The sequence below is a fragment of the Lutra lutra genome, chromosome 16 (genome assembly GCF_902655055.1).
Source record: "Lutra lutra chromosome 16, mLutLut1.2, whole genome shotgun sequence".
Taxonomy (NCBI): Eukaryota; Metazoa; Chordata; class Mammalia; order Carnivora; family Mustelidae; genus Lutra; species Lutra lutra.
In genome coordinates, this window is record NC_062293.1 from 5,440,004 (window position 1) to 5,465,679 (window position 25,676).

At 58.5% G+C, this 25,676-nt stretch overlaps 1 protein-coding gene and 1 non-coding gene across 8 annotated transcripts in view; both read right to left on the bottom strand.

Annotated features, from left to right (window-relative positions):
* The window catches only part of ITGB4 (integrin subunit beta 4), a 29,873-nt gene extending 4,504 nt beyond the window's left edge, over nucleotides 1-25,369 (bottom strand). For 2 of the 7 annotated variants that reach the window (XM_047707146.1, XM_047707145.1), the window contains exons 1-32: nucleotides 25,234-25,366; nucleotides 22,225-22,316; nucleotides 21,030-21,112; nucleotides 20,708-20,809; nucleotides 20,356-20,560; nucleotides 19,712-19,808; nucleotides 18,822-18,993; nucleotides 16,863-17,126; nucleotides 16,442-16,531; nucleotides 16,009-16,131; nucleotides 15,464-15,628; nucleotides 15,209-15,285; nucleotides 14,206-14,408; nucleotides 12,258-12,361; nucleotides 12,041-12,139; nucleotides 11,758-11,887; nucleotides 11,040-11,162; nucleotides 10,839-10,945; nucleotides 9,832-9,865; nucleotides 9,462-9,653; nucleotides 9,072-9,175; nucleotides 8,731-8,789; nucleotides 8,577-8,600; nucleotides 7,979-8,127; nucleotides 7,723-7,902; nucleotides 6,749-6,897; nucleotides 4,116-4,320; nucleotides 3,722-3,876; nucleotides 3,156-3,336; nucleotides 2,876-3,013; nucleotides 740-922; nucleotides 514-645 (exon numbers count right to left, since the gene is read on the bottom strand). In XM_047707146.1, the coding sequence (XP_047563102.1) occupies nucleotides 514-645; nucleotides 740-922; nucleotides 2,876-3,013; nucleotides 3,156-3,336; nucleotides 3,722-3,876; nucleotides 4,116-4,320; nucleotides 6,749-6,897; nucleotides 7,723-7,902; nucleotides 7,979-8,127; nucleotides 8,577-8,600; nucleotides 8,731-8,789; nucleotides 9,072-9,175; nucleotides 9,462-9,653; nucleotides 9,832-9,865; nucleotides 10,839-10,945; nucleotides 11,040-11,162; nucleotides 11,758-11,887; nucleotides 12,041-12,139; nucleotides 12,258-12,361; nucleotides 14,206-14,408; nucleotides 15,209-15,285; nucleotides 15,464-15,628; nucleotides 16,009-16,131; nucleotides 16,442-16,531; nucleotides 16,863-17,126; nucleotides 18,822-18,993; nucleotides 19,712-19,808; nucleotides 20,356-20,560; nucleotides 20,708-20,809; nucleotides 21,030-21,112; nucleotides 22,225-22,306 (4,111 nt within the window). In that variant the 5' untranslated portion in view covers nucleotides 22,307-22,316; nucleotides 25,234-25,366. Of the gene's footprint in view, nucleotides 1-513; nucleotides 646-739; nucleotides 923-2,875; nucleotides 3,014-3,155; nucleotides 3,337-3,721; nucleotides 3,877-4,115; nucleotides 4,321-6,748; nucleotides 6,898-7,722; nucleotides 7,903-7,978; nucleotides 8,128-8,576; nucleotides 8,601-8,730; nucleotides 8,790-9,071; nucleotides 9,176-9,461; nucleotides 9,654-9,831; nucleotides 9,866-10,838; nucleotides 10,946-11,039; nucleotides 11,163-11,757; nucleotides 11,888-12,040; nucleotides 12,140-12,257; nucleotides 12,362-14,205; nucleotides 14,409-15,208; nucleotides 15,286-15,463; nucleotides 15,629-16,008; nucleotides 16,132-16,441; nucleotides 16,532-16,862; nucleotides 17,127-18,821; nucleotides 18,994-19,711; nucleotides 19,809-20,355; nucleotides 20,561-20,707; nucleotides 20,810-21,029; nucleotides 21,113-22,224; nucleotides 22,317-25,233 lie in introns of all 7 variants that reach the window. The other 5 variants (XM_047707143.1, XM_047707144.1, XM_047707147.1 and 2 more) reach the window with 5 other exon arrangements.
* LOC125088205 (U6 spliceosomal RNA) lies at nucleotides 19,391-19,498 on the bottom strand. Its single transcript, XR_007123610.1, has one exon. It is a non-coding gene; the product is annotated as a U6 spliceosomal RNA (small nuclear RNA).
* Nucleotides 25,370-25,676: the final 307 nt, after the last annotated feature.

Below are 25,676 nucleotides of genomic sequence, written 5' to 3' on the forward strand. Positions count from 1 at the left end.
CTGATGGCCCACAGCAGAGCCGCGCTCACACTGAGTGCCAGGGGGGCCAGCTGAGAGCCCTTTATACCACACTTCGGGGAGTCAGGGGGGAGGGCAGGGCAGGGGGCCATGCTTGCCACCTCCCACATGGCCTTGTCCCTGGGAGGTGGCCTGAATGACCCAAGTCCACGGTACAGCCTTCCAGGTGCGAGGCTGTGTTCCCACATGGGCCCGTGTGTGTGGGCTGGCCGACCCTGTGTGCCTCTGCTCCTAAGCAAGTCTATTGGCCTGTGCTTATACACAGATGTGTACACAACTGCCTGTGGGCCACGCTGGCTTTGTCCCCTCTGTACCCCACGCCAGAGTGGCACCCGCCAAATGGCAGGCTCTGCCGATACCCATGTGGAACCGAGAGGGGCTTCTGGTTTTGCTCTCTATGCCCGGTGGTCACTGGCCCCTTTGCTTTCTCTGGACACCAGTGACAGTCCCACCTCCTCCCCAGGACTTCCTGTCATGGATCCCAGACCCACTCACCAGTGTCATCGGAGACGCTAGGCCTCTGGCTGCCAGTAGGGGAGCGTAGAACGTCATCGCTGTACATGAGGAAGCTTTCATAGTCTTCCCCGCACTGGGCGTCCACAATGGGGATGTCCGGGATGATGGGGACTGCAGGAATGGGAGGGGTGAACCAGGGCCCCAGCCCTGCCCTCCCAGCCTCTGTCCTGCCTGCCCCCCTCCTCTGCTCCCCACCCCCACTCACTGGACATGGGTCGCTTGGGCTGGGTGGCCAGGTTGATGATGGCCTCCCGCTCCGGGCCCCAGCCTGCCCCATTGCGCGCCTTCACCGTGTAGCGGTATGGCTGGGACTCCCGAAGGTTCTCAATGAGCAGCATCCGCTTCTTGGGACTGTCCACCAATACCTTCTTCATGGGCCCGATGGGTCCTGGGGCAGGGAGAGCGCCTCAGATGGGTCATTCTAGCTTCCTGCCTGGCCTAGCCCTGCTCTGATGCAGCAGCCCCCCTGTGTGGGCTCTTTACTTCCCAGAGAGAGCACAGGAAACAAGGCCGGGAGCAAGCAGCTGCGGGAATCCCGGGTCACGCCAGGCCCTGAGAACCTGGGCAAGACTGGTTTCAAGAAGTGTCACCGACTCTCTGAAGGGCTCATCCTTAAGTGGCAGAGTGAGGACAAGACTCAAGGTGGCTTCGATGTCACCTCTACTGATTGGCGCTGCGATGGCCCTGTGTCCAGGGTGCCTCCACCGGATACACATTCTGGCGGTGAGGGCGCCTGTGCCTCATTGCCCACCGCCAAACCCCAGGTGCTGAGGGCAGAGATGGCCCAACACCCACCACAGCTGCCATGGGGTCCCCTTACCCTAACCCATGAACACCTAGAAGGGTGGACACACAGCCCTGGGAGAAAGGAGGACGTGACCCCCGCAGCTCAGCGCAAGTTCCGGGTTTAGGCCCAGGCCCAACAAGAAGGGGTCTGCCGTGGGGTGCCTGGGTGGCTCAGTTGTTAGGCGTCTGCCTTCAGCTTAGGCCCTGATCCCGGGGTCCTGGGATCAAGCCCCGCATCGGGCTCCCTGCTCAATGGGAAGCCTGCTTCTCTTTCCCCTACTCCCCCTGCTTGTGTTCCCTCCCTCGCTCTTTCTCTGTCAAATAAATACACAAAATCTTAAAAAAAAAAAAAAAAAAAATGAAGGGGTCTGCCCTGCTGGAAGGCTTCTGGGAAACCAGAGAAGACACAAAAGACTGGAAGCCAGAAAAGGTCCCCGTCTCCAAAGTAGCCCAAAGGAGGCTTCTGGAAAATGATACCTCATAAGCTTGGTGTTGGCCCCTAGCAAGCAACTGTGCTTAAAAAGAAATGGTTGGTGGAGGCCTCTCAGCCCGGGGGAGGTCTCTAGCTGCCAAGGTGGGCACTATTTCTTGGCCCACCCCTCACATCCCTGTCAGCTAGAGGGAGAGGGGGAGAGGGGCACCCGCCAAAGTCCTGATGCCTTCGGCCAGGTGGGCCATCTGGTGCATTCCAGGACACAGCAGAGACCTCAGCAGGCTGAAGCCATGGCTGAAATAATCAGAAATGAGCTTTTGACAGGATACATATCACTCCTGGGATTAGAGGCATAACAGTGTCTCTGTAATAATGGTCATGGGTGGGTTAGAAACCCAGGATGCACCAAAGGTGGGACGCAGCTGGTGATGCTGTGTGTGGTCTGCTTGGCTGCTAAAGAGCAACAAATCTGATGTCTGGAATAATCTCTCGGCTCTCCGCCCTACTGGGCTACGCCAGAGTGCTGAGCCTGACCCACGTTAAGGCCCAGAGGTCGTATGAGATGGTGAGCTCCCCGTCCCTGGGATGGACCAAGGAGAAGCGAGGGCACAAGGAGGAGGTCCCTGCACCAGGTGGTTGTGGAACTGATTCCCCTCACTGTCTCGTCTTGGCAATTGGTGCGGTTCCCTACCCTCCCCTCCCTTCCAGGCCTGGGAGGAAATAATGATGTGGCCAAGTAAAATGTTACATAAGTTGGACTAAAAAAATTGTTTATCTGAAACTCAGGGTATCCTCTATTTGCTAAATCTGGCAACTCTTCTTTGGCCCCAAGGGAACCGTGTGAAAATGAGGCACCCTGGTTCCCTGTATGGGAAGGCACCCCTGATCGTTTGACCTCACTGTACATCTGTCTCATGCCTCCCATCCCCACCTGCCCTGTGTGCTTCTGCGTTTGGCCTTGGGACATGACAAACCCAAACCTGACCGCAAACCTGATGATGCCTCACGCAACCGTGGGGGCGGACCACAGGGATGCCATAACTTCCCTCCTGCTCTTTGTCCCCTCCCCTTCCTGCCGTCCCCAGGGGTGGGGGGTGGGGTTGGAGGGGTCCAGGTCCTTACGGTTGTCCTCGTTGACCAAGCCGTAGCAGACCTCATAGGCTGTGATTTCACCGTTGGTCTCCGCGGGCTCAGCCCAGCTCAGCTGGGTCACGGTGGAGGAGACGACATTGAAGGCCAGCCGCCCTGGCTCACTGGGTACTGGGGCAGGGGAGGGGGGCAGTACAGGAAGAAAGCTGTCAGCATCAGCAGAGGGAGGGCCGGGTTCTGGGAGGTGCTGGGGGAGGGGGGCAGAGCCGGGCATCAGGGTAGTCGGGGACAGACACAGGTGGTGTGGCCTCACCTTCCTGGTGTGTACGGCAGGACACCAAGGAGCTGTAGGGGCCCTCGCCCTGGGGCCCGTAGGCACACACCTTCATCTCATAGTCGCAATATGGGTACAGGTTGGTGAGCTCCGCCGAGGGAACCTTGCTGTCAAGCAGGTGGGCTTCGGACTCAGGATCACCCTGGATCCAATATTTGACCTGCCCCCAGGGGAGGAACGGGTCAGTGGGGAGCGGCAATGGCCAGAGCTGCTCGTCCCTCCACGGACCTCCTGCTCTTATCGTCCCCTTTGCGTAGATGAGACACCGAGCGGTTGGTGACTTGCCAGGTTCACACAACAGGGCTGGGGCAGAACTGGGGTGTCTCCGGGGTGGATGGAGGGGCCACATTCCAGGAAGGAGGGCAAATGTCTGAAAACGTCAGGGATGGGTCTTTCCTCTTCCCCAGGCAGATGGCGGCTCCCCCTGTCCCCGGTGGGCCAAGCATGCCCTCCCCACCACCTCAGAGGCCCTCTGGCCGCAGGTGGCTCACGTCCCCAGCGGATACCAGGCCTCCCCCTCCACACCCCTTTGCCTCCCACCTTACCCTGTACCCTGCTGGCTTGCCAGGAGGGGGCAGCCAGTTGAAGTGGATCTTCCGGGACCCGGCAGCCTTGGCATTGGGGTTCTGTGGGGCGCCCAGGTCACCATGGTGAGGGAATGCTGACAGTGTCTGGCTTGTGAAGTTCCGGTCCAGTTCGTCTGTAGGGAGCCAAGCGTGAGCGTGGCAGCCAGCTCAGCCACCCCTTCTTTGATGGAGGCAAGAATCCACCCTCACCGCCAGGGGGCTCCCCCCCACCCTTGCCCACCAGCACTCAGCGGACAGCTGCCCCCCCCAGACCTGTATTTTTACTTGCCAAGACTGACAGCCTCTGTGGAGAGGCCCCCCACCCCCAGCCCTCCCTCTGCACCTGCTTAACCACATCCCTGGCTCGGCACACCTGGGTCCCCAATGGTGACGGTGGCTGAGTGGGGCTGGCCCAGGCGGGCCCCGAACTTGGGGTTGGTGAGCTGAATGTGGAAGCGGCGGGTCTGGCGGCCCTGCAGGAGGGAGTCCATCTCCTGTAGCTCCAGGAGCTTCACCTGTAATTCCTTCCAGGTCTCCCCAGGTTGGAAGAGCAGCTCACCCTCTGCGGGGATGTAGTCCTGGGAGTGGGGTGGGGTCAGGGTCAGACAGGCCCTCCACCCCGATCTTGTATATCCGACAGAGACCACCCCACATGGACGCGAAATGGCTTATGTTGCTACAGCACCTCCCTGCTCCCCTCCACCCCATGCATCAAGCACTTTACAAATATTAGCTCACTTGACCCCCACAGCACTGTGAGTTGGAGCTACTACTGTCCCCCGTTCACAGATGGGGAACCGAGGCACACACAGGTGGAGAAACTTGCCCAAGTTTGCACAGGTAATTGTGGTAGAGCTGAGCTTTGAACCAAGACCCAGAGCTGGGGATGTGAACATACAGAGAGTCCCACACTGGCAGGCTCCACCCAGGGAGGGAGGAACCCCTGCCTCCAAATGTGGCTCTGAAGTCTGGGATCCCACCAGGCCCCAGGCCCTGCCTCCTGGGTAGGGTGCCTCCATCAGCTCCAGCTTTCTTCTTTCTTTTCCTTTTTTTTTTTTTTTTTTTAAGCTTTTATTTATTTGAGAGAGAGCGCAAGCCGGGGTAGGGTCAGAGGGAGAGGGAGAAGAAGACAACCTGCTGAGCAGGGAACCCGCCACGGGGCTCAATCCCAAGACCCTGAGACCATGACCTGACCCAAAGGCAGATGCTTAATTGACTGAGCCACCCAGGCGCCCCTCCAGCTTTCTTCATTCAAAGCATCAGAACTCTCCTGAGTTTCTAGAAGGCGAGTATAGAATGGGGCCATCAGCTGCAACTGGGGTGCGCTTCGACCACTAGGTGGCGCTGCAAACTAACATTTCAAGTCCAGGCCCAGCAAGGGGCAAATTCAAGGAAATTTAAGGAAAGTAGGAGTTACCTGCTAGAACATTTCCAAACGTCAAAGTCACAAAACACAAAGCAGGAGAGTTGTACCAAATTAAAGGAGACTTCAGACACATAAAAAAATGCAATGCCAGATCCTTGACTGTTTCCTGGATTGGGGGCGGGGGTGGGGGGAGGGAAAGAGCTATCAAGGACATTGTGGGGCCATGTGAACAAGGGGGGATCTGAATATGGACCGATTATTAGGTAATGCAACAATGTGGGCTTTCTTAAAGTTGGTAATGACAACGTTGTGTAGCATAGCCTTGTTCTCAGCAGGAGCCTACATGGTGTCTACCGCTTCCTTTGAATAGTTCGTCAAACAAAATGAAATGGAACACAACTCTCTCCCCCTGGGTCTCTACAGTTACAGATAAGAGATATACATCCACGCATAATTCTGTGTCTAGGTACGGGCATCTTGTAGGGAAGGAGAGAGAGAAAACCAGTATTAGTTGGCGACTCTCTATAAAGGGTAAGTGGGTGCTGATTTTATTAGTCTTTTCTCTGCAGGCTTGAAGTTTTTCAAAATAAAAAGTTGGGGAATAATAATAATGTTTCTAAAAACATATAAATACCAAGTATCTTTATAAAAGCACAACAGGATTGCCAGAATCTCTTAGATAATACGCTGTATTCAGTGAAACTTACGGACCTACAATTCTTCTTTGGAACTTTCACTGGGAGCACGGGAGTGGTGATGGGAACTGTTCCGTAGACTAAAAGGCAGAAGAGGGTGTGGCCAGGCTGCCGGAGCCCGAGCCCGAGCACATGCTCCCCTGCATTTGCCTAACAGGCCTGTGGGCCCACAGAGACCACATTCTATTACCCGCTGAGTCAACTGCTGGTATAAATATTTTTAGCTTGTACATGTTGATAATAAATTCAGAAACACAAACCTGGAAGCCAAGACAGTACATGCAACACCTGGGTTTGGTTCTTCCCGGAGACTCGGGCCCTGTGACAGAGGGGACGGGGGCCCTCGTGCCAGGCGCTCCCTGCCTTCAAGGGTTGCCTCTTGCTCTTGGCCCTGGGAGGGCCTGCCAGGCAAACCGAGACAGTTCCTTGGGGAGTCTGCCCAGGGGCCATGTGGCCTCTGATCCCACCTCAAGAAGCCCAAAGCCCTGAGGGGGGGTGGCTTAGTCGGTTAAGCATCAAACTCCTGATTTTGGCTCGGGTCATGACCTCAGGGTCCTGGGATAGAGCCCGCATTGGGCTCCGTCCTTGGCATGGAGTCTGCTTGTCCCTCTCCCTCTGCCCCTCCCCACTGCTCGTTCTCTCTCTCAAATAAGTAAATAAATAAATAAATAAAATCTTAAGGGGAAATAAAAAGAAGCCTAAAGCCCCAGGATTGGGGCAGATAGAGAAGTCCATTTCAGTCTGAAGGGTCTGGCGGCCCTGAGACCCTTGACGGCTTGTTGGAAGGAGACACAAATGATCTAGACATGTCCCTGGCCGTGATGGGGCCTCACCTCAGGCACCACTGGCCCTTTCGGGGAGGGAGACAGCGCTGCTGCCAACTGGCCATGTCCTGCTCTCGCTGGGCCCCCCGGAGATGCCACTGACCCCACGGCAGAGACTTACCCGGTTGCCCTGGGCAGTGCTGTCCTGCGTGCGGTAGGAGACCTGGGACTTGCCATTGTCCAGGATGCGCCGGATGACGGGGATGCGGGCCACTTGCTCCCCGCCGCTGACCACGTACTCGGCCTTCTCGAAAGACACTACCCCACTGGCTGCAAGGACCCAGGCGGCAGTCAGGTAACCCGACCGGCCGCGGCCCCTTCTCAACACCCACCTGCCCTCTGGCCCTGCCCATCCCTCCTCATCCCACCGCCCTCTGGGGAGAGCAGAGCAAGGGAGTGGAAAATTCTTCCGGAGAAGAGCAAGGGGGCTGGAACAGAGTCCCACTGGCATCCTGGATGTTTCGGGGCAGAGAAAGGAGACCAGGCAGGGGCACAGCCAGAGAGGAGGCCCCGAGACCGAGGGCTGGGGCAGAGCAGGACGGAGTCCTGTGTTTGCTGGAGCGGGTGGGCAGGAGGGCTCAGGGGCCCAGCAGGTCCTCCGGATGCAGGGAGGATGGTCGTCAACACCCCGGGCTTCCCAGAGGAGCAGGTAGGGAAGGCAACGAGGGTGTCGCCTGTACGGTGCCGTATTTCCCCTCTGGACCGGCGTGGGTAAAACCAACTCCCACAGCCCTTCCTGTCCGCTGTCCGGGCATCCTGGGGACGTTCATTCAACCTCCGAAGTTCGGAGACCAGAAGGGACGGAAGAACAGGGGGAGGGACGAGGGCAGCTTCAGGAGCACCCAGCACCCTACGACAGTTAGAACAGAAGCTCCCTCATGAGTGTCACGACCAGACACTGTGCAGCGATGAACAGACACATATGCCTCTCAGGAGCCTGATGCCCATTTTACAGATGGAGAAACCAAGGCTCACAGAGGTTAAGTGACTTGCCTAGGTGACATGGCCAGGCCCCATTTCTGCTCAGACACCAGGAGGAACAAGGGTTCCCAGAGCCCCCTTTCTAAGCCCCCTGCTCGCTCTTCCCTGACCTACCTTGCTCCTTGATGATGGTGATGTTCACCAGGCGGCGGCCGAGGGTGGCGGTGCCCATGGGTACATCGATGGCCTCCACCAGCAGCTGCTTCTCGTCGTCGTCCTCGGGCCGGATGAAGAGGGGTACCCGCACGTCTACGAGCTCCACGCCCTCCTGGAACTCCACCATGCCCCGGGCATCTGGGGGGGTGTTGGCGGGGGGCAGTCAGCGGGGTAGGAGGCACAAGGGAGCGGTGCAGGGAGCCTGCCCACCTACCCTGGTCTGCGGTGATGGTGTAGTAGCCTGGGGCCACCTTGAGCTCATGGAAGGACCCCTGTTCCACGTGCTTCTCTGTCAGCTTCAGCAGGGCCTGCTTAGCGGAGCGGGGCGCCATCAGCACCGTGTCCACGATGGTGTGGTCCTGCCTGGGGTGGGGGCGGGGACAGGCAGTTAGGTGGGGATGTCAGGCCGGCCACAATGCTGGCACTTGCCCCCTATCCCCCACCCTCCTGCCTGTCCTCTCCCCAGCGTGGGACAAGATGCCTGGCAGCAAAAGGTGTGGGGTCTTTGGAACCCTGCCGTCCTGGTGGCCCAGGATGGTCCCGCCACCTCACCCCGAGCCTCAGTCGAGCCACTCTGCCCCCTGGAGCCTCAGGGTCCTCATCTACGAAGTGGGGCCCCTCCCTAAACCCTCCCAGCCACCCCCCTACAGGCGGGCTCTCAGGAGCAGATGCAGGACAGAAAAGATGCTATGGGTATGGGTGCTGGAGTCAGACAGGCTGGGTTCAAATCCGGGCTCTAGTTCTCAGTAACCAGGTAATTAGGGGCAAGACACTTGACCTGGGGCTGCCCCACCTGTGTGCCCTCAACTCACTTTTTCCCGGCGTTGGGCTGCTGCCTGTGGGGGACCAAGAGGGGGCTGTGAGCCACACAGTGTCTGGGGTGCAGCCATGCCCTGCTTGGGGGGTGTCCCCTAGAGTGGGCAGTCTGGGCAGCTCCCCCCACCCTCCCTGGGCCCCTGGACCCACCGGAACTTGGTCTGCTGGAGCTTGTGTGAGTCTGTGATCTGTCGGTACACCTCATTCAGCTGCCAGGCAAGGAAAGGCGTGAGGCTGGGGCCCTGCGTAAGCCTCCCTACTCCGAGCCATCCAGGCCCAATGCACATGGTTGGCCGGGGACATGCACAGGGGCCTGCACATTGCCTTGTCCCCTTCTGGAAACATTCATAGGATGACCCCAGGCCGGGCACATATCCAAGGAAGCCCCTCTTTCCTACTTGGAAAAATCCAGGTTCCACAGCAGCTTTCCCTCTGCTCTCCCTCTCCCGGGATCACACCCGTGCCCAGAGATCAGCTTTTCTGGCCCTTACATTCTCCTCCACCTCCTGGCGCAGCTGGTTACACTCTCGCGTGTCAGGCTTCAGCAGGTTCTCAGTGCAAAGGCGGGCGAGGCGCAGGGACAGCCCGTAGGGCACTAGGGACAGGCAGGGATGGGGGTCATCAGCCCCCCGCGTGGCAGGCACCCTGGGAGACCCTCCAGGAGCCATGCTAAGATGGTGGGGGGCGGGGGGACTGGCGGGCCGAGATCCCGAGGTCCAGAGCCCCATCAGGAAGGGTCGAAGCCAAGCCCCTGTCTGCATCCAACACCCAGAGAGAACAGGAATGCTGTGACTGGAACCCTGGGATGGCGGGGAATGGGCCCCAGGCTCCAAGCCCCAGGGACACTGCCGGGAGCCACGATGCCAAGCTCCCATCCTCACCCAGCTCTGTGGGGTTGGTGCTGGAGGTGTGGCTGGCAAAGCCCGGCCGCTGCACATTGTTGGTGATTTTCCATCGGACCATGTCCCGTCCCTTGAGGTTCCCACTGCGAAGCATGGGTGTGTCCAGGTGGTCCGAGGCCATCAGGTTCTCCCGCAGCATGTAGTGGTCCTCCTTGAAGCCCACCATGTGACCTGCGGACGGGGTCCTCCACATGGGGCCTCACCCTAGACCCTCCCCGCCACACCCACTCTGGGTGGGACCCCAGACCGCCTGCCTCTGTTCCAGACTCAGCCCCTACTTCCCCTCCACCCTATCCAGGAGAAGGGGTGGTTGAAGCCCTTGCCACCCCCGCAGGTGCTGGGCCAATACCTCGGTTGCAGCAAGGGAGAAGTGCCAGACAAGCCTAGAAGACAGGGTGGGGGTGGGTGGATAAGGGCTGGGACGGCTGCCTCAGCCCACAGAAGCCCCTCCATGCCAATGGTCCAGTGGGGCAACAATGCCTTCCCCAGACACCAGGATATCACGGAAGTTGAAGGGATCTAGGTGTGGAGCATACTGGGTGAGTACAGAGGGTGATGAGGGCAGAGGATTCCCAAAGTTTGTGCCATGGGACCCTGGTCCTGCCAGAATGTCTCTTAAGTAAAGGATCTATGATCGAATCCATTTGAGAAGCACTGATGTCATTCCCCATGCACTCTTAGGGTTTCGCTATGCATACAACTAGATCAAAGGCTCTGAGATATCCTGCAGAGAAGAAGCCTCTTTCTCAAATGTACTTGATCGTAGATGTCTTTTTCTCTGTAATATATATTAATATCCCCCAATCCTGGGGCTACTACATGGTGTCTTCTCTGTTCCTACAATTCAGTATTCTGTGCTGGGCCATCCTCCATGCTTTTCCTGCCTTTTTAGCTCTTCTGCCTGGTGAGACTATCAGCTCCTGGCGGGCAAGGCCCTCTTTTCCCTGTTGGCTCCCATGGCCCTTCGCATGTGCCTGACCTGAGAACAAGTCGTCTCAGGTCCTGGCCGCTGATGGTTGGCAGAGGCAAAGGGCTGGGGTGGGGAGGCCATTAGAGTTGGGCAGAAGACGTGAAGTCACCTGGCCTCTGTCACCTATGAGGACCTTGGTGGGGTGGGGCCCTCAGGTGAGTGGGGCCCCTGGGGTAAGGGGAGATACTGGTGGGAGGTGGGAACCTGGTGGGGGATGGGAACTCTGGTGGGGGTGGGGACCCTGGCTGGGGTAAGTGGGGACCCTGGCAGGGGATAGGGCCCCTCATGGGGGATGGGACCCCTGGGGTAAGTGGGGACTCGGTGGGGGATGGGGCCCCTGGGGTGAGCAGGGCCCCTTGCGGGGGGCGGGCCCAAGGAGCCCCCACCTTGCAGCAGGCGCAGTACTTCCAGCACAGCAGCAGCAGCAGTGCCAGGAGCAGCAGGAGGAAGAGGAGCAGAGGGATGAGCCACCAGAAGGACCTGGGTGGGCAGTCTGTGGAGGCAGGGGAGGAAGAGAAGGAGGGGGGCACTGCCCACTCCCCACTGGAGCCTGCCAGGCCACCCACCAGCCCTGTCTGCCAGCTCACCCTTCTTCTTGTGCACCAGGACGGTGCTGTTGGGCCCGGGGGCGCCGTCACCCTCCACCGTGTAGCTGTACGTGCAGTCGTCCTCTTCGTCCCGGAAGGAGCAGTGCTCCACCACCTCCTCTGCTGTGCCCATGGACGATCAGTAGGGCACCCCAGGCCTGGGGAGGCGTTCCCTACCCTGGGGCCCACCGTGCCCACTGTGTGGGGGAGGCCCCTTCCCGGGGGAGAACGCAAGGTCCGGGACACAGAGCCAGGCCGAGCTGGGGCGCTGCCCTGTCCCCGCCCAGGAGCATCTAAAGGCTGCCAGTCTGTGCCCCCTCCTCCCCATCCTGGGTGTCACTCAGGAACCTGGCTTCTAGAACATTTATCTGACCCAGAGGAGAGGAGAATGTGCGCCCCCCTGGGCCAGTTATGTGCCTCTACTGTGTTCAGATCCCGGCCTGGCTATCTGCCCCCCCGCCTAAGCCAGGTTCCCCCTCCCTGGACTCTTAGGTCCCTACTCAGCTGGGCCTCCTGCCAGGGTCTGTGGGTCCTGTCTGTGTTCTGTGACCTCTCCCCAGTCTTTAATCCCTTCCCTCGCTCTGGTCTGCATGACCTCAACCTGGATTGTGAGCCCTTGCCCAGTGCCACCGCCCTGCCCAGCTGAGTGACACCCCCTACCCACCGGATGCCCTCCGCCTAGGCTATTAGCAGCCCCGTCCTCAACTCTGCCTCACACCTGTCTTGAGCTCATCCACCATCTTGACCTTGAAGCCGCACTCCTCACACATACGGCCCTTCTTCTCACCAGTGCCCCAGGCTTGGCACTGCACACAGGAGCGCAGGTCCTCGCAGAGGCCCAGGCGTATCTGGGTGGGAGAGGAGGGAAGATGGGGACTGTGGCTCCCTTAGCCTAACTCACACCCCTGGCCAGCTCCTCTGTCATCAGGCTCAGTGCCTCCTGTCGGCCCTGCCCGGTGCCTGAGTTTCCCATGCCCACACCCCAGTGATTTGGGCCTCACCGCTGAGTAGTTGATCTCACAGATGGTGTCCGTGTAGAGCGACTGCTGGTTGCAGTGGCAGCGGCCACACTCACAGTAGCCACGCCCGTTACAGATGCCCTAGAACAAGAGGAGGCACCAGTGAGGCACCAGTGCCCCCATCCCTGCCCGAGAGGGCAGGTGTTTCTGACTACGGTCCCTTCGCCACCCTGCCTTCCCTCCTTGTGCCCCCGCCTACCCCACTGCTGTCAATGCAGGTGGCATTGCTGAGAGGGCAGTCACAGCTCAAGCCTGTCCAGCCGGGCTCACATGCGCACTGGCCCATGGAGCAGCGTCCCCGGTCTGCAGAGAGTGGGGAGGGAGAGGAGAGGAGAGCCACATTCATTCCTGCAGTCCAGGCTGCCCATCTGCCCGGGAGGGCCTGTGGCTGCTCAGCCTGAGCTGGGATTTCTCCAGTTGGAGGCTGATCCCTCTCTTCCTCACTTTCTTGGAATCTCCTTCCCTCCATCTCTCTGGTTCCATCCTGTCTTCTACTTTCTGCTCTATAGCCAGAGTCATTATCCCAAAACACAAATCCAATTGTGTGTCTCTCCGGTTTAAGAACTCCTAATGAGTTCTGGCCAATGCAATAAGGTAAGAAAAAGAAATAGAACATGTAAGTATTAGAAAAGAAGAAATAAAACTGCTGTTATTTTAAATGTTAGGAACAAGGGGTGCCTGGCTGGCTCAGTCAGTGAAGCATGGGACTCTTGATCTCAGGGTTGGAAGTTCAAGCCCCACATTGGGTGTAGAGATTACTTAAAAATAAAATCTTAAAAAATATATATTAGGGACATGTTGCAAAATAGCAAAAAGAACCTGCAGATAAGTTACTAAATTTTGTAAGTGTTTTAAAAAAATTTTCTAAGTTATAATGCCCTTTTTTTTTCTTAAGATTTCATTTGAGAGAGAGACAGAGAGAGCATGGGCAGAGAGGAGGGGCAGAGGGAGAAGGACAAGCAGACTCCCTGCTGAGCAGGGAGCCCGACACAGGGCTCCATCCCAGGACCCGAGATCATCACCTGAGCCGAAGGCAGATGCTTAACTGACTGAGCCACTGAGGTGCCCCATTCATAAGTGATTTTATCAAAGCAGCTGGATACAAGATTAACATACAAATAGCTTGAAAATGAAGTCAAACCCTCCAATGACTCCCTTTTGCCGAAGGATGAAGTATACTATCCTTAAACCAGAATAAGCATTGATTAACCACAGCCTGCAGGCCAAATCCAACTCACTACCTACTTTTGCTGAAGTTTTATTGGAATGGAGCCACATTCACTCGTTAATGTATCGTCTGTCACTGCTTTCTGCTTCAGTGGCAGAGCTGAGTAGTTGTGACGGAGACCATATAGCTCAAAAAGCCAAAAATATTTCCTTTCTGGCCCTTTAAGAAAAGTTGGGTCTAGGCTAGAACTGGAACCCACAGCCCCGCATTCTGGTCCTGCCTCCTTCTCCAGCAGCCTCTACCTCCCCTCATCTCCTATAGCTCTGTCTGTGCCAAATGTCTGCCTTCCTCCGGATACACCCAGTTCTCCTTTCCTTTCTTTGAGTCCACTCCCACGTGGAGGACTGAAGGGGAAACATGACAGACAAAGGCAAGAAGGGAGGAAAGGTAGGAAAGCAAGGGCTTGACCTCCAGGGGCAGGAAGATGGTTGGGGCTAAGTAAGCATGTGAGGGCTGGATTTTTGTTGATTCTCCTCCATTCAAGCACCCAATCCTTCCTGGGGCCTCTGTATGGCTTCCGTGACCCCTGCCCTGCTCGGAAGCCCTGGTTGCAAGGCACTATGGTGGGTGCAGGCCCCCAGGTCCTGCCTACTGCAAACGTGCCATCTCCTGGGAGAGGGAGGACTGTCGAGGCACTGGGACCCGCCCTCATTGGACATTGAGGGTGGGCAGAGACGGCAGGACCTCAGGGGGAGCAGTCTGAAACATGAACAGGGGCCTTGGGCATCAAGTTTGTAGAGTGGAGGGAGGTCCAGGTTGGGATGGACTTAGGGGAGGTACCTGGGGAGCCCTGGGAGGGGCTAGGTCCAAACTTGGGGATTCTGACTCCTGGCCTGGCTCTCCCCCCGGGTCAGGATACCCAGGTCACCCTTGGTGTCCCGAGCCCCCCAACACTGGCCACGGGGGCCGCTGAGCTCACCGTTACACAGGACCCCGGAGGCACGGGGACACTGGAAGTTGTCATACTCGCAGAACGGACCCTCGTAGCGGCCTTCTCCATAGCAGATGCAGTGGCCGCACTGGCACTCGCCACGGCCGGAGCACGGCTTGTCCTCGCCCTCCCGCAGGCAAGGCTTTATGTCACTCAGCGAGCCCGTGGAGCAGCTGCAGGTCTGGCCGCTCCTGCGGAAGGAGCCAGTTACTTCCCCACAGCCTGAGAGGAAGGCTGGGGCTTTTGCCGACCCATTATACAGATGAGGAAGCTGAGGCTTTGAGAGGGCCTCGGAGGGTCCACGTCACACAGACAGCAGTGCCTGCCTGAGCTGAGACCCAAACGCCGGTCCCTCCCAAGACCCTCCCAGCATCCCTTCCTCAAGTCACCATGGGCTTGTTCAGTGTCTTGTAGCTTTAAAAGCCCTCACTACCCTTACGGTGAGCTTGTTTCTTTCTTTCTTTCTTTTTTTTTTTTTTAATATTTTATTTGTTTATTTGACAGACAGATCACAAGTAGGCAGAGAGGCAGGCAGAGAGAGATGGGGGAGCAGGCTCTCTGCTGAGCAGAGAGCCTGATACGTGGCTCCATCCCAGGACCCTGAGATCATGACCCGAGCCAAAGGCAGAGGCTTTAACCCACTGAGCCACCCAGATGCCCCAATGAGCTCGTTTCTGATCGGATCCCATGTACGCGTGGTTCAGAAGGCTATCGCAGCGGGATGGAGTGAAAAGCAAGGGTCCCTCTCGTGTCTGTCCCCATCAGGCAGTCCCCACACCCTGCTGGCCACCACTGTCCTGATCCTCGCACCTCTTCCCGGAAACATCCTTTATGTCTACGCGTTTCGAAGCGCGTTGAGCTGGAGCCGCCTCACTATGGGGCCAGACCCTTTCCAAGCCTTTCTGTGACCCGCCATCCCGCCCTCAGCTGGGCGTCCACCGTGCGGCCGACATCAGAGCCTTGCAGCGGCCGGGGCCTCCCGCGCACTCACCAACCCTCGCTGCACACGCAGTGTCCGCACATGAAGTCTCCGTGGTAGTTGCAGCGAGCTGAAAGCTCCTCTTTTTGCTGGAAGGAGATCATGGCGGGATGTCACAGGGCCCCTGGACCCTTCCACTGCCTCCGCCCCTCAGGGCACCCCGCAAGGCAGACACAGCCCCCCGGAGGCTCTGCTTCACCACCCCCCCGGGGCCTCCCCGGGCAAGGGGCCGGCCCTTCCCTCCCGCCTGGCAGGGCCGCATCGCACCAGCTCGCACGGGCACACGTCGCAGATGATGCCAGCATCCATCCAGAGGCCGTCCGAGAAGGAGGGCTTCAGATGGATGATGCCCTTCCGGTCCTCCTCTCCCAGCTCGCACACGTGGGTCCCGTCCACCACCTCCATAGCCCGCAGCTGCACCTGGTAAGTGCCCTGCAAAGACCCCAGCCACATGGACGTTGATGAGAGGCACCTGTGGCCCATTCCCTCCTCCAGGCAGCCCTCCGAGCTCTGTGATTAATCCTCATTCCGCAGACGAGGGCAAGCTAGAAAGGCGCCCAGGTCATCCAAGTGGTTAACCCAGGGGGCTTCAAACCCAGGCCTGACTCGGAAGGCACCACTCTTTTTTACTATTATTATTTAAACCAATCTTTTTTTTATTAAGTAATCTCTATGCCCATGACCCCGAGATCAAGGGTCAGCCAGGAGCCTATAAAGGCGATGCTCTTGACCCCTGCTTGGGCAGACACACCCACCCCCTTTTCAGGGCCTTGTGCCCATCCTCCCCTACCCAAAACCCCACAGAGGCCTACCGGTATCCCCCGTGTGATGCGAAAGGACCCAGTATCTGTCTTCTGAAACATAGTAGAGGTGACCTCTGTCCGCAGGCCTCGGGGACTTTCCAGGGCCCGGATGTCCAGGTTGGAACGAATGAGCTGGAGGAGGACAAGCAATGAGCGGTCTGGGAGGGGGAGCCTGGGCTCACCCACTCTGGCCTGGTCTGGCTGAGCTCCCCGCACTCCGCATGGAGAACTGAGGGGGAGTGGGGGGGTCAGGGTGGCAGAGCCCACAGGAACTTGGGGCCAGGCTAAGGGGGGCATCTCAGGGTCCCCAGGGAACAGCAGAGCCCTTCCTCACATGCCTGGCCTACTTCTCAACCTCCACCTGAGCCATCCTTTGCCCACTCTGCCTCCTCTCCAGCCCTGCCCCTGAAGGTCTCAGACCAGGGCCGTGCTCGGGCCTCACCTGGAAGGCTTCGTGCAGCAAGTCTACGATGTTGGAGGAGTCCTCCTGGAGCACTCCCAGCGAGGAGACGGGGAAGTACGTGTGCAGCTTCTGTGGGGGAGAGTGCCAACCCGGGGCTAAGCCCTCCACAAGTCTCACCTCACTGAATGCGGACAGGAGCTTTGAGGTTATCCTCCCTGAAGGCCTGGTGTGCTCTGGAGCCTGCCCTCCTCACCCCTACTCTCTTGGGAGTGGGGTGGGGGGATGGGCACCTGAACTCCCCTTCCCATTGGGGTTCACCCTTGGGGCAGCCCAAAGCTTTGGGAAGGAAAGAAGGAAGAGCTGGAGGGAGGGGAAGGAGGGAGGGAGTGAGGACGTCTGAGAAGTCCCATGCAGCCCCCTCCTGCCTCCCTCCGGCCTAGGGGAGGCCTCAGCCCCGCACCTCATAATAGCTGTAGGAGTAGTTGGTGACAGCGAAGATGGGGATGATGTTGTGTTTGCCCAGCAGGCGCACCAGGGTGGGCACGGACGGGTAGTCCTGCGTCTTGTACTGCGTGTAGGTGCCCGAGGAGTCCAGGTGGCACGCCTCGTCGTTGCGGCTCAGGATGCCCGCCAACACGTTGGCGCCATCCGCCTCGTAGTGGAAAGCGGACTCGGTGGAGAACACTAGCACGTGCGTGCTGTCAGGGCGCCAGCCAATGTCCCTCTGGGAACGACAAGGAGTGGGGAGGCCCGTCGAGCAGGCCGCCTGCTGAGGATGTCCGTCGCAGTGCAGAGTGTGACAGAGAGAACAGGACCCAGCACGAGCTCAGCTGAGCTGCAGCGTGCTCCCATCAGGGACCATGTGGCCAACAGCCCATGGGTGGCAGAAAGCCGCGACCAGGATTGGGGACGGATGCGGACGGGCTCTGTGTACACAGTGGTCACCACGCAAGACCCGAGCCAGCGTCATCTGACTGGCCTCCCAAGGCTTCATAGTTATTCTGCGGGAATATTTCCTTCTTTCTTTTTTTAAATTTGATTTTTTAAAAATTATTTTTATTAACATATAATGTATTATTTGCCCCGGGGTACAGGTCTATGAACCATCAGGCTTACTTACACATTTCACAGCACTCACCATAGCACATACACCATAGCACATATCCCCAACATCCATAACCCAACCACCCTATCCCTCCCCCACCTCCCCCCAGCAATCCTCAGTTTGTTTCGTAAGATTAAGAGACTCTTATGGTTTGTCTCCTTCCCGATCCCATCTTGTTTCATTGATTCTTTTTAAAATATTTTTTTATTTATATATTTGGCAGAGAGAAAGAAACAGTGAAAGGGAACACAAGCAGGGGAAGTGGGAGAGGGAGAAGCAGGCTTCCTGCCGAGCAAGGAGCCCCATGTGGGGCTTGATCCCAGGACCCTGAGACCATGACCTGAGCCAAAGGTAGCTGCTTAACGACTGAGCCCCCCAGGAGCCCCTGTGGGAATATTTCAACTGCATGGGAAAATGCATACATGCAACTGGTGAACAAAAAGTCTGGTTGGGGCGCCTGGGTGGCTTAGTCTTTTGAGCATCTGTCTTTGACTTGGGTCATGGTCCCAGGGTCCTGGGATGGAGCCCCACGTCAAGCTCCCTGCTCAGCGGGGAGCCTGCTTCTGCCTCTCCCTCTGCAGCTCTCCCTGGTTGTGCTTTCTCTCTTTCTCCCAAATAAATAAATAAAATATTAAAAAAAAAAAAGAAAGAAAAGACCAGTTAAAATAGATACAGCTGTGCATGGCAGTTAGAAAAATATATGGATAATCTGGAAAACTATGTATTACAAGTGAAAATGTTTGTGATAGTGTTAATTTAAAAAAAAGCAAGTTTCAGAATTATAAGTATACTGATTTCAGCTATATAAAGTAAGGAAAAGTGTGCAAAATATGCTGGTGGGGTGTCAAGTGACTGGCTGGCTGGTTGTAATGAAATTATGGGCAATTTCTGCTCTCTGTTTTCCAAATTGTTTATACGATGGGTATATTATTTTCAAAATGAAAAAATCACCGTGCACATAAAAACTACCCTCTTCAGCTGTCCAGTGCAGTTGGAGACTGTGGGTCCTGGAAGACTGGCATTAGCAGGGAGATTGGGGGTAGGTTGGCTTCAGGGCACGTAAGATTCCAGAACCCCAGAATTCACGTCTGCTTTGCTGGTTGGTACAAAAGCAGACTGACTGCTCAGGCTGGGGGGCCTTGGATCCCAGCACGTCTCAACCTGGCTTGTAACTGAGGGCTCCCTGGAGGGTCTGAACTTGTCTTTGGGCATGGGGGTCATTGCCTGGCAACAGAGCCGGCCGGTGGGCAGCTCATGCCCTTGCAGAGAAGCACAGCCCTGGTGTGGGTGGGCAGGGCTGTCCCTGACACTCACCGTGCACACGGCCACCTGCAGGATGGCATCAAAACCTCCTTCAGGAGCATCCAGGTTGCCTGAGATCCGTTCCCCTAGCAGTTTATCCCGAAACTCGTCCAAGTTGTTTGTCAGGCTGATGACATTCTTGAAGGAGAAGGGGGGGTCGCTGTTGGGCCAGGGCTCCTTTAGCCTGGGCAGAGGTGGAGGGAGAGGGGGACAGAGTCAGGGGAGAAGGCCCTGTGCCCACCCTGTGTCCACCCTCTCTAAAGGTGTCCCACTGGCCTGCTTCGACCAGAACACTTGTAAGTGCCCTGGTTGAGAGGAGGTGAGCCCTGTGGCTGGGACACCTGTCTCCTCGGTCACTCAATCCTTTTTTTTAGACTATTTTATTATTTTATTTTATTTTACTTTATTTTATTTCATTTCATTTCATTTATTCAACTTGGCTTTCTTCTCAGCTTTACTGAGGTAGAACTGACAAAGCTGTAATATGTTTAAAATGTACAATGTGATGATTTAATATACAGAAGTCCCCCCTTATCTGTGCTTTCAGACACCCATGGTCAACTACAGTCTGGAAGCAAATGAAAAATACGGAACGCTTCACGAATGTGCATTGTCATCCTTGCGCAGGGGCTATGCTAATCTTCTCTGTATCGTTCCAATTTTAGTATATGAGCTGCTGAAGCGAGCACTTTATTTATTTTACTTTTTAGAAAGATTTTTATTCATTTGAGAGCAAGCAAGCGAGAGGTGGGGTCATAGGGAGAGGGAGGAACAGACTCCCAGACTCCCCGCTGAGCAGGGACTCTGACACAGGGCTCGATCCCAGGACCCTGGGATCATGATCTGAGCCGAAGGCAGAGGCTTCACCAACTGAGCCACCCACGCGCCCCTCAGTCACTCACTTCTCAGGCCTCATGTCTGTCTGAGGGACACTGACTTTGTCCACAAACTTGCCAAATCCGATAGTGTAGTCATCAGTGAGCGTCTTCAGGACCTGAGCTGGATGTCAACAGGAAAAAGAGGGTACGACTGAGCCCCAACACCCCCACATCAGCAGAGGGGGCCAGGGGCTGGCTCGGGAAGGAGGAAGAGGGAAAATAACCTCCTGTCAATACCTTGTGTGTGAACATCAGTTCAGGCTCACAGTAGCCCTTCTCCCTGTTCACAGATGAGGGAAATGGCACTCGGGGTCGGGGGCAAAGTCATGCATGGAGCAAGGGAGGGGGCAGCCAGGGGACTGGAGAAGAGCTGGGTCAGAGTCTTGGCCTCATGGCCCCGGGTATGCTCCCTGTAGGGGCCGGATAGTCCTGTTGCCCACCTAGCTGGGCCTTTTCCAAAGTCCTGAGTGGTTAGTGGGGTCTGGCTAGGACTCCTGCCTCAGAATGGGAGGGGAGGGAATTCTTGGGGTGCTCAGATATCCTATCCTTCCTTGTGGCATGGCTGTAGCCATCCTGAGCCCTGGCCCTCCGAGCAGGGGCCAGCCAGCAAGATGAGGCCACCCTCTCCGCTCCCCACCCCACTGTCCTCTATGCTGGCCCAGCCATACCCAGTCTCTCCCCCATCTGCTTGAGGTTGTCCAGATCGTCGGACATGGAGTAGGAGAAGTCCATGAGGATGTACAGGTCCATCGGGCTCTTCTCGGGCTCGAACACCTTCATCTCAAAGTGCTGCTCCTCGCCGGGCCGCAGCCGGACTCGTAGCCCCTGGGGCGACACCTGGCTGCGCTGCAGGTTGGTGTTGATCTGGGTGTCCTGTGTCCAGGGGAGGGGGACAGGGGAGGTCACTCCAGAGATCTGATGGGGAGCCTCTCAGCCCAGCCAGCAGACACGGCGGACCCCTGTAGACAGCCGGCCTTGAGCATGGGCCGGCCTGCTTCCCTTGACCCCCACTCCAGGCACCTCTGTGATCTCGAAGCTGTTCTCCATGACCACCAGGCTCTCCCACCGGCAACCCAAAGCCAGCAGCTCTGCATGGGTGTTGCAGCGTCGCTCCTTGAACATCTGGCCAGAGGAGATGGGGTCAGGGGGATCAGTGCCCATCCCCCGGCTGTCCCAGCCCTGGATCTCTCCTGACCCTTGCCTGTTCCACACCCGCCTGGCCTGAGGCTGGGCTGAGGGTGCGGCGGGTGTGGACTGGGCCAGAGCGAGGGGTGGGGCACGGCAGGGTGGGGCAGCCGCGTTGGAACTGGGCTCAGGAAGGGGGCCGGCGACGGAGGCTCACCTCGTCCGTGCAGTAGGCGCATTCCTTGCCCACGCGGATGCACTCGGTGCAGCTCTTCACCTGGGCCCTCTTGCAGCGGTTCGCTGGAAGGCAGAGACGAGCAGACCCAGTGAGATGAACCTCACCAGGGGCCAAGCCGTTTCCCGCGTGCACTGGAGAGAGGCAGGGGTTCTCTCCCGCTTTATGGAGGAGGAAGCAGAGGCCGGTGGGTAGGTGGTCTGTCCCCCTGGCATGGCCGGGGCAGAGCCGGGTCTCACACCTGAGCTTTCCACTCAAGTCCGGATGGTGCGGGGCTGGCCCATTTCCTGGTGGGGACACCCTGGCCATCCCTCCCCTGCTCCTCCAGGGCACAGGGGACCGTGTCTGTCTTGATTACTGCTGTTTCCAGTCCCCAGCCCAAGCCCCGCACACAAAAAATTGTTAGTAAATGAGTGAAAGAAAACTCTGGAGTTTCCCCAAGGGTTACAGGGATTCCCTTTGGTTCTGTTCAGTTAAAATCACAGTGAGGGGGATGCCTGGGTGGCTCAGTTGGTGAAGCATCTGCCTTGGGCTCAGGTCGTGACCCTGGAGTCCTGGGATCGAGCCCCGCATCGGGCTCCCTGCTCAGTGGGGAGTCTGCTTCTCCCTCTGCCCCTTGCCCCCAATTCGTGCTCACAGGTGCTCTCTCTCAAATAAATAAATAAAATCTTAAAAAAAAAAAAAAGAAAATTTGTAATAAAAAAAATCACAGTGAGAACCTACTGTGTACACTCAGTGTACACGGTGGGTGGCCTCCTGGGCTCCAGGCGATGGTGGGTGGTCAGTGTTTAACACTGGTTCTGGTGGGGGCAGGGAAGCCCTGCCTTGTGGCATCGCCCATGTTCCCGTCGTGGCCTATCCCAGGCGCCCCAACACAGCCTGTTCTGAAGGCAAAATTTCCATGGTAGGAGCTGACCGGAAGAGAGTCATGGGTCTCTTTCTCCAAGTTCCCATGAGAAACACCCTGCAAGTGCCTCAGATCGCCGAGTGGGTGGTTTCCTCCAGGCTCTGGGCCTCCTGCTCCCCAGCCCTCGAAGGGGGCCCTGGCTGTTTGTTGAGTGGCCAAGTGAGCGTCAGGGGAAAGACACCCTGTGGCTGGCCTCCGTGGAAGGGCAGCACCTCGAAAGGGGAGCCCCCGCCCAGAAGGGTGCTACAGACGTGTGCCAGACCCACTCACCCATTTCCTCAGGGAAGCTGGCGCCCAGCAGGACAGCCAGCAGCAGCAGCCTGCTCCAGCGGCTGGGACGGGGTCCTGCCATCCTCTTCCTCCTGTGTAACAGCCAGAGCTGACAGAAGACGTTCCACAGCCCGCGGCCCTGCCAGTCGCAGCTCTAGCGCTCCCACCACACAGGGCTGGAAACTGAGGCTCAGTGTCAGTGATGTTCCAAGGCTACCCAGCCTGCAAACGGTGGGGTCCAGGTATTCCTCCCCTCCCCGCCGCAGCTCCTCTTGCTGTCTCTGGACCCGTGGCTAAGATGCGCCGCGGGTCTGCACCCTGCCCCGGGACGCCCCACCCTGGCATCATTGTGGACTGGGGGCTCTGAGCATGTCCCCATGCCAGGGCTTCTATGCTGATCTCGTGGAGAGCAGGGCGAGGCTTATTCTGCCTTTGCCTTTCAGATCCCAGTGGGCCTGGGTCAGGTCTCGCCCAACAGGAGGCCACCCCTCGAGGGCCTGGCTTTACCCTCCCATCCCTGGCTTGTTGTGGCCTCATTGCCCTTTGATGAAGGTGCTGTGGCCGGGGGAGGGGAGCCCTCCCAGGATCTGGGGCCTGCAGAGGGGAGGTGGGAGCTGGTGGCGCCCAGCTGGCTCTGCAATGACACCCTGGCCCCTCACTGGTGGGTCCCCTGCCCAACCCCCTACCCTGCCTGCTCCAGAGTTGAGTTTTCGGGGTCCCTGAGCAGATCATCCTTTCAGAAGTCGGCCTGGAGCTACATTACATGCCCCTCCTGCCCTCTTTCTCTCTCTCTCTCTCTCACACATACACACACACAGACACACACACACACACACTCACACTGTGCCAGTCTCCCCAGGAAGGCGCCTGCCTCTGGCTCACTATTACCCCGTCTCAGCTCCTCAGTGACCTTTGGGGTAGGCACTGACAACCCTGAGGACTTTTAAAAGACTGGTGGCCTGCTGCTTGGGAAGAGAAGGAACTGGGCAGAGCCACCAGGCCTGCAGAGCAGAGGACAGATGTCAGAGCCGTGCTTCTTTGTCCAGGACCAGTTTCCCCGCATGCTCACGGGTTCCTTCTCCTGGGACCAATCCTCAGTCCCTGGCCTGTGGGCAGTAGCAGCTAAGGCCCCCCCATTAAACTTCCCTCTAAGAGTTGGGGAAGCCTGTGGAAGGGGGCAGGAAGGTACTACCTCCCTCCCTCTGGGGCATGTCCCTCCCAGGAGGCCACCAGCAGCCCCCAAACATCCAGAGGCTGGGGAGGAACTGCCATCTCAGAGGGGCCTAGGGTAAGGAAGCCCTGAGCCAGCCAAGGGGGGCCGGCTTTCTGGGGGAAATGACTTTCCTGCAGCCTTGGGGTGTAGGCACCACACCCACACGCTGCACAATACGGGCCACAGACTTGGACCTCCCCGGGGCACCATTATGCATGCAGGTACCAGCACCGGAGGGCCGAGCCCTGCTCTTACTCACCCTCCCGGGCTGGGCACAGAGCAGGCTCGTGCCCAGCACTTCACCCAGGTGATGGCCGTGTCATCTACACAGGAACCGTGTAGGGGATGACCATGATACCCCTATTTCCCAGATGAGGAGGTGGAGAAGGGGCACAAGGCTGCTGGGGCGCCTCATCCTGCAGCCAGCAGTGGGGGAGCCCGGACGGGACCAGGGCAGTCCAGACCTGCCCCCATTTAACCTTTTTGTCATCCTCAGAAACCCTAAGATGGCAGTTAGGGGGCGAGCTATGCACTCAACAGTGTTTTTGTTTGACTCCAACTTGGGTTTAAAAAGTTTAAAAACAAGGAGATTTCACAGAAAAGTTAGGCTGATGGGTTTCCTGGAGGTTGTGGCCACAGGCTGGGCCAGGTGCTCAGGACATGAACACTCCCGGCCACCCTGGGGGCCCTCCCGTAACCAGGCTTCCTCCCATCCCACAGGACCCCTGCTTTCCCATCTCCTGGCCCCTCGCAGCTCTGTCACACAAGGAAATCAGGGCCCAGGAGACAGGCACGCTTTCCCCACTGTCCCCCAGCTGTCTCTCTCCTCTCAGCCCTCAGGATGGAGAGAGACCCTCAGCCTTCACTTCCAACTCTGTCAGATCCTTGGGCTCAGGGTGTGGCAAGGCCGTGCTAGGGGGGGAAGGAGCCCAGCCCTGCTGTCAGAAGCCATCGGAAGTCCCTGCACCGCAGCCAGAGGGCCACCAGGGGCTGAGTGGGAAAGAGGCAAGCCCTTGAGGAGGATAGAGTAGTGGGCATAGCCCCCACGGCTGCTGAATGAGGTCAGGAGAGCTTCCTGGAGGAAGCATGTCCTGAGCCGACTTTGGGAGGAGGGCAGGCATACACTTGGCCAAAAGGAGAGTCAGGGACTCCCCAGACCTCAGCCCCTGCTGTGCTTGGTCAAGAGGGGAGTCAGGGACTCCCCAGGCCCCAGACGGAACAGCGGCACTGTACACAGCAGGCAAGGCCTCGCCAAACATGGAGAGCCTTTGCCCATAGGTGGCTGCTCCCCCACCTTCTTTGCAAACCCCAGCGGGCCCAGCCCAGTAGGCCTGCCAGCCACTGCCTTGCATCTGCCCACTTCCGCACACCCACCCAACCCTCAGGCCTCTCTCCTTAGCCCCGAGGTCTCAGGGCCAAGAGCCTTAGCCAACCCGATCACACGGCCCCTTTGCGCCCAGCTGCCCCCAGGGCACACCTTGGCAGCCCAGGCAGTTGCCCCGGGCAGGATGGGGCCAAGGCCTGGCAGCCTTTAGGAAGGGAAGAGGAAACAAAAGGCACCCGGCCCTCCCAAAAGGGTCCCTGGATGTGCTGGCCGGGCTGCGGTGGGCACTCACTTTCCCCTCCTCGCCTCCAGGCTCCCAGAACGGACGCCCAACTCAGGCAGCCCGGGGCACTGGAGGGGCGGACGGGGTGCAGCCCGGAGACCACTCCCCCCGCACCGACTGCCCCGCCGTCCCGCCCCCCTGCCCCGCGCCCAAGCCCCCGCGCCTGCCGCGGTCGGAGGCCGGACCTACCTCGGCGCGGACTGGCGCCCTCCCCGCGCTGGGCTCCGCTCGGCCGCTCCGGCTGCAGTGCTCGGGCGAGCGGGGACTGTCCGGAGGGCGGGTGGCGGGGAGGGCGGGCGGCGGCCGCGGGGAGGGGACCGCTTTATGGGGCGGGCGGCAGGTGGGAAGGAGGCGCTGGTGAGTCAGGCCCGCCGCATTCCTGCGCGCGGCGCGCACCTGTCGGGGCAGGAGCCCGGGCGCCGCCGCCGCCGCCGGGCCCGCCCCCCGGAAAAGGCTGCGGCTCCCTCGGCGCCCAGCCCCTGCGCCCCGACCGACGGCGGCGGGGGCGGAGGAGGAGCCTCCCCCATCTCTCCAGGCCAGCCCCGGGCGCCCCGCCTCCCCACCCCTCCAGGCTGCGGAGTCGGGTGCCCGGCTGCCTCCGGCCGGGCATGGCCTCTTAGCCCCCGGCCCGG